The sequence below is a fragment of the Drosophila ananassae genome, chromosome XL (genome assembly GCF_017639315.1).
Source record: "Drosophila ananassae strain 14024-0371.13 chromosome XL, ASM1763931v2, whole genome shotgun sequence".
Taxonomy (NCBI): domain Eukaryota; kingdom Metazoa; phylum Arthropoda; class Insecta; order Diptera; family Drosophilidae; genus Drosophila; species Drosophila ananassae.
The window spans coordinates 6,971,473-6,977,774 of NC_057931.1; the positions used below are offsets into that span (position 1 = coordinate 6,971,473).

General features: G+C 38.7%; 2 protein-coding genes across 2 annotated transcripts; one reads left to right on the forward strand and one right to left on the reverse strand.

The window, feature by feature from the left end:
• Positions 1–1,529: 1,529 nt before the first annotated feature.
• Positions 1,530–3,130, forward strand: LOC6502262 (glycine-rich cell wall structural protein). Its single transcript, XM_032453481.2, has 2 exons — positions 1,530–1,774; positions 1,837–3,130. The coding sequence occupies exons 1-2, from the start codon at positions 1,625–1,627 to the stop codon at positions 2,899–2,901; spliced, it is 1,215 nt and encodes a 404-aa protein (XP_032309372.1). The 5' UTR covers positions 1,530–1,624; the 3' UTR covers positions 2,902–3,130.
• A 556-nt stretch (positions 3,131–3,686) lies between these two features.
• Positions 3,687–5,205, reverse strand: LOC6502154. Its single transcript, XM_001966077.3, has one exon. It carries the CDS (start codon positions 5,045–5,047, stop codon positions 4,469–4,471), a length of 579 nt encoding a protein of 192 aa, XP_001966113.1. The 5' UTR covers positions 5,048–5,205; the 3' UTR covers positions 3,687–4,468.
• Between the last annotated feature and the right edge of the window lie 1,097 nt (positions 5,206–6,302).

Genomic DNA, 6,302 nt, shown 5'->3' on the forward strand with positions numbered 1-6,302 from the left:
ATGATTCAAATTGCCTTTCCTTCGATTTGGCTTAGTTTTTTTCTTATTTTTTCTTATTTTTTTTGGCTGAAAGCCAAAGAAAAGATAAAAAAAGCAAATCATTTTGTGGCTTCTTCGTAGACAAACTATTTCTTTTACACAATTCCCGAGTTGGCCAATAAAACCGAAAAAAAAGAGGCTCGAGAGGGGCGTGACAACGGGGTCTACGGGGTATATAGCCGGACTCGTTATAGTTTCGGAGCATTATCAAAATTTGGTGGGGAATTGGCGAGGGACTTAATGGGGAATGACGGCGAAATTATTGCAATAATTTGCATATCTTGTGACTTGCTTTTTAACTTAGTTTCTATTTAAGTTTTTAGTTTTATTTTCCTTTTGTATTCGATTTATTTTTGATAAGCTTGAATGCTTTTTTCAAATCACATTTTTAATTTAAATATTTATTTTTATGGGTATTATTAGTGGGTTTTCAAAACAAAATGGAGTTTTAAATAGTTGTTTTGGTTGTGAAATTGTTATTTTAGTTTGTGATGTAAAATATTGCTTATTAGTTTTTATTTTATATATATTTTTAAGGAAAATAACTTATTCTTTATTGCCTTTATTAGTCAGTTGTTAGTCACTTCTTTAAAAATTTAAAAAACTTTTAAAGGGAAAACCTAACAAATTCTAACCTTTAAATAGTGTGTTCTATACAATATATCTTCAATTTAATATATTTATTTTGTTTAAATATTAAATTTACAGTAGATCTCCAATTTTACTGAAATATTAGGTATTATTTTAGAATATTGGTATATCTTTAAGTAAAAATTGCTATTAAATGGAATTTTTCAGATTTGTTTTAGATTTTAGAGTCTTTTAATAAATCATCTCTATATATCATCTCTATTTTAACTATTGCCTATAAAAAAATAAATAAATCAATAAATAAATATCTGAAAAATAGAATAGCAGTAATTTTTCATCTTTAAAATAAAAATATAAAAAATGAATTTTAAGAAAAGAAAGCTTAGTAATATTATTTTTAAGTTAGATTATTTATTAAATTTAGTATACATTGCCTTAAAAATATTATTTTTCTTCAAATAATAGATAAAATAATATTTCTTTTGACTTTAAAATTAATTTTTTGACTGAAATGACTTGATAATATTTATGAAACTATCCTTTACCTTTAAACTATTAATTTTTAGTTATTATATTTTAAAATAATTAATGAAATTAAGTCATAATTTCTTAATTATAGTTATAATTAATGTTTCAGACTAAATACCAGGTGCATTGGGGATTTTCCTCTCCATGACTTGTAACTCTGCATGTAACTCCCATGCCTGAACCTGAACCCTTCCCCAGGTGAACTGACCTGACCCATCGATCAGGTGACCCGGCAGGGGGGCGGGGCCCCTCATCGAGCAGATGGTCCGAGCCCCGGGGATTAATTTCGGTGGCTGGCCCAATTATGGAACTGCTTTTTTTATTATTTATTTCATTTTCATTTCTCGTTCGGCTCATTTGCATTTGGTTTTTTTTGGTTTTAGTTTTTGGTTTTTGGGTTTCTTGTTGTTGGATCTCATCTGATCCATTTTGGGGATGACGAAAGCCGGCAGAGAGCTGGGCAGAGATGCATCTCGTAACGGAGCCACAGAGGCGGAGCTATAAAAGCCCGGATCGGCTGGGAATGGAGCATCAGTTGGCATCCAGCTTCCTCTTCGGCTACGCGGAGTTCCCATCAGGTTATCGACCCCCAAGCAAGAAACTTCCAGCAATGAAGGTACGTTTTTTGGCCTAATCTTAAAAATTAAATAATTAATTATTTAATATTTTTTCCATCAGATCTTTGTGTGTCTTTTGGCTACTCTCGTGGCCACATCCTCTGCCGGCTTCCTCGGCGGCTCGTCCGGCGGCGGTGGCGGCGGCGGAGGCGGTGGCTACAGTTACGGAATCGGTTCCGGAGGCGGTGGTGGCGGAGGACATGTCCACCAGGAGGTGAAGACCATCAAGGTGATCCATCAGGAGGGCGGCGGCTACTCCGGCGGAGGCGGTGGCTACGCCCTGGGTGGCGGCTACTCCGGCGGACACGGCGGCGGCGGCGGCTACGCTGGCGGTCATCAGGAGGTCAAGACTGTGAAGGTCATCCACCAGGAGGGTGGCGGCTACTCCGGCGGACATGGCGGCGGCTACTCCGGAGGACACGGTCACGGCGGTCATCAGGAGATCAAGACTGTCAAGGTCATCCATGAGGAGGGACACGCTCTGGGAGGCGGCGGCTACACTGGCGGCTACTCCGGCGGTCATGGCGGCCATGGAGGCCACCAGGAGGTCAAGACCATCAAGGTTATCCACGAGGAGGGCGGACACGCCCATGGTGGTGGTCATGTCCATGGCGGCGGCTACTCTGGCGGCCATCAGGAGGTCAAGACTGTGAAGGTCATCCACCAGGAAGGCGGCGGCTACTCCGGCGGACATGGCGGCTTCTCTGGCGGCTACTCCGGCGGATACTCTGGCGGCCATGGTGGTCATCAGGAGGTCAAGACTGTCAAGGTCATCCACGAAGAAGGACACGCTCTGGGAGGCGGCGGCGGCTACACTGGCGGCTACTCCGGCGGTCATGGCGGCCATGGAGGACACCAGGAGGTCAAGACCATCAAGGTTATCCACGAGGAGGGCGGCCACAGCCACGGTGGACACGATCACGGACACGGAGGTCACGCTGGCGGCTTCGAGGAGGTCAAGACCATCAAGGTCATCCACGAGGAGGGCGGCCACGCCCACGGAGGTCACTCCCACGGAGGCGCCATTGCCATCAGCAACGAGTACCTCCCGCCCAGCAACGAGTACCTGCCCCCCGTGTCCGCTCCCGCTCCCGGATACCTGCCCCCTTCGTCCAGCTGGAAGTAGGCGCTTCCCGCCGGAGAGTATCTGACGGATACACATCCCCACTGTGATTCGAACCGATTCCGTTTCGATGAGAGCTACTGATCCCCCAGTTTTTTTTTTAACCTTGTTGTTAAGTAGTTTTAGGCAACCTATCCTTTTTTTCTTCCCATCTTTTTTTTTCCTGTTGAATCCATTCTACCTCACTTGTTACAAAAAATGACAAAAATATATGCCATCTGTAAATTATAAATATCGGAATAGTTTTATTTTTGGAGGGAAAGTGGCTTCACCTTTTAAGGTATCACTATACCCGGTACTATAACCCATTTTCACCTTGGCCTAAGCCCTTGGATCTTTAAGAATCTTTAGAAACCAAGGTTTAATCTCATATTTCCTATTAAAAAAATCCTATTAAAATATACATCATACAACCTTGAACCCCACAAGTACCGGGTATTAATATCAAAACTCTACCAAGAACTTTTCTAAATTGAAATTTTTGGAGTAAACTGTTTTCCAACGTGTTTTCTAGTTTATTCAAAATATGTATTTGAAAACGCACAAAATCTACAATAAATAAATTGTATTTGTAAGGTTTAAACAATAATTTAAATAATATATTACTTTTTGTAAATGTTTGATAAATATATATATCTATTTACTTTGGTATTTTAGATGTATTTAAGAAAAAATTTATAAGAGAATAATGTATTCCATTAAGTACAAATATGAATATTATTCGAAAACGTAAACTTAGATTTTCAAAAAAGAGTTAAAAAAAACTGAAAAACTATCATACTCTACTTTATAAAAAGATCTATCTAAAAAGATGTTTTTAATGAAAATTTAAATTAAAATCAAGAAAATTTAATTCAAATATTGAAAACTAAAAGAGATAAAGGCATTTTAAAGATTATGATCCATAAATATTGGAAACTACTTGAAAAATGAATAAATAATCTTAGAACTGATATAAATATTTATATTTTTAGTTTAATTCTAAAAATTATATATTTTTACCATTGAATTGCGTTTTTTAAATTAATTTTGATGTTAATAGTTCCCAAATGATTAGATCTATGAGTTAAAAATATCAGTTAAAAAAATGAGCTTTTAGTTGAAATTCTATTACATTTAAAATATAAGTTTTTAGGCTTTTTTTTTAGGAGTGTAGCTAAAAAATAGAAAAAGTCAAGTATTTGTGTATCAATAAATCTCAGAAATGTGCGACAAGAGATTTTAAATCGAAACTTGATTCACAGATCATAAAAATAAAAGAATTAGCATTTCGGCTTTCAATAGACTTACTTTCAAACTGTTTTTGTTTCTTATTTTTTCAGATTCAGTTTCTGTTTTATTTTCATTTTTATTTTCACTTTCAACTCAATCGATGAACCAAATGGGAAATTAGCATAATCACCTCGTCTTCTTAATTGTCAGTAGCTCGATGACCTCTTCAGAGTGGAGCTCGTGTATCTCGCAGATACATTCCCAAATCTTATGGATTATTCAAGTGTTTAAATTAAGAATTATAATATAATTATGATTTAATATTTAATTATAGAACCAGCTCCTGTCTGATTGCTTGTTACTTGTGCGGCCAGATGTCCTGGCGCCTTCGTTTCGCAGGACTCGGCTCGATGCGATTACTGTTGCTCAGATACTGGTGCAGGGGCAGTGGGCGTGGCGAGGAGGAGGTCACCGCCAAAGGGTACTCGCTGGTGGGTCGCCATTTCGAGGGCAGCCACGGCGAATCGTAGTCCTGATGGTACTTGTTGTGATACGGAATCTTATCCTCCGGCGGGAGGATCTTCGGCGGCTCCTGGTGGACCTTCAGGTTGAGAAGCAGCTCCCCATCGTCGTCGATCAGGTTGTAGAGCTGGACACCCTTGGCCTCCCGCAGGGGATGGGCTCTCTCCAGTCGCACCTGTTGCCGGATGGGTTTTGGACGAAAGGTTGGCTTCGGCCTCTGGGCCATGAAACGCGAAGACCGATCCTGCGACTGCAGTTGCCGAAGGATCCCCAAAGGCAGCAGCAGATCCGATTCGAAGGGCATGAAGCCACTGGCTCGTACTTTAATGATATTCCGCAGCAGGGGCTGGTGGCTCTGGTAGCTCTTGACCAGGCCAAAAAGGCCCAACAGGCTCAGAGTGTTTATGGCTAGCATTTCTGGGGCTTAGCTCATTTTAGGATCACATTAAAAAAATATATAACCGATCGGTGGTATTACTCCGCTGACGAAAGACCCACAATGCCGACCCGCGTTGCACCAACTGAGTAAACTGAATAAACTCGAATCCGTTCGAGTCGGGTTCAACTCGACTCACTGCCGAGCGTCTCGTGTGCACTGTGGGCTCGTAAAAGCGAATTAATTAGAGAAAATACCGTACGGTACACGACTGCACAGTGGGACGAAATTGTGAGGAAAATTAATTACAAAGAAACAGATATTTATACCCGGTACATGGACACTTTAAAGTATTAAACAAAAAATGTAAATGATTGTATTAGTTATATGATTTTATATTCATCTTTGAATAGTTTCTAATATTTATGGATCATAGATACACATAATTTTAAATTTAAAGTTAATATATCTTTCAATTCTGTATAATATTAAGTGCCATATAATAGTAAAATAAGTTTCAAAAATAATAATAAGTGGGATATATTAAATACATTTAAGTTTACATGATTTTAAGGTTGTTTTCAATATTTTTTTAGTTGTATAATAAATAAATCTGGTTTTAAAAATAGTTTAATTTTATAGAAATCTTGAGGTCTAGAATAAAAACTTCAATGTATAGACATCCAGATTCCTATGGTTCTACTTCAAAAATCTTTAAAAAATATGTATTTTCAAACGACTTTATCTCAAAAACTCTCATATATATTTCCGAACCACTGTCCATAGAGATGTCCGAACACTTTGAATTGAAAATAAAAACATAACTGGCCGAGGCCTCTCGACGTTTATTGTTTATTGTTTGGCGACTTACTCTTTTTCCTCTATTAGTTACTCTATTATTTCCCCTATTTTGTTGTGGCCACTGGGACAGTACAAATTTATAAAAAAAAAAAAAAAATAGTATGTGTTTGTGATTTATGGCAGAGAGTTAACAAGAATAATTCTTTGGATTCTACGTGTGGCTTTTTGTGTGTGGAATGACATTAAACTGGTTCACACAGGCCGTCGGTTTGGGCCATTATGCCGGCCATTAAAGCCTCAACCCGTCGTCCACTCTCGCTGCCATTGCTCGGCTGACCCAAAGACAACATACTACCTCGGTATGGTACATATTTCCATATCTGGTCCATACAAGTGCCTATATAATGGGTCGTATCTCCGGCCCATTAGCATTAAAACAAAAGACACCCGCAATGAAAAAACGTATAAAAAACCATACATGTTTTGTCAAATG

Coding starts and splice junctions, on each gene's coding strand:
- LOC6502154 (XM_001966077.3), bottom strand. CDS start 5,047: ATGCTAGCCATAAACACTCTGAGCCTGTTGGGCCTTTTTGGCCTGGTC.
- LOC6502262 (XM_032453481.2), top strand. CDS start 1,625: ATGCATCTCGTAACGGAGCCACAGAGGCGGAGCTATAAAAGCCCGGAT. Junction 1,775..1,836: donor AGAAACTTCCAGCAATGAAG/GTACGTTTTTTG, acceptor TTTTTCCATCAG/ATCTTTGTGTGTCTTTTGGC.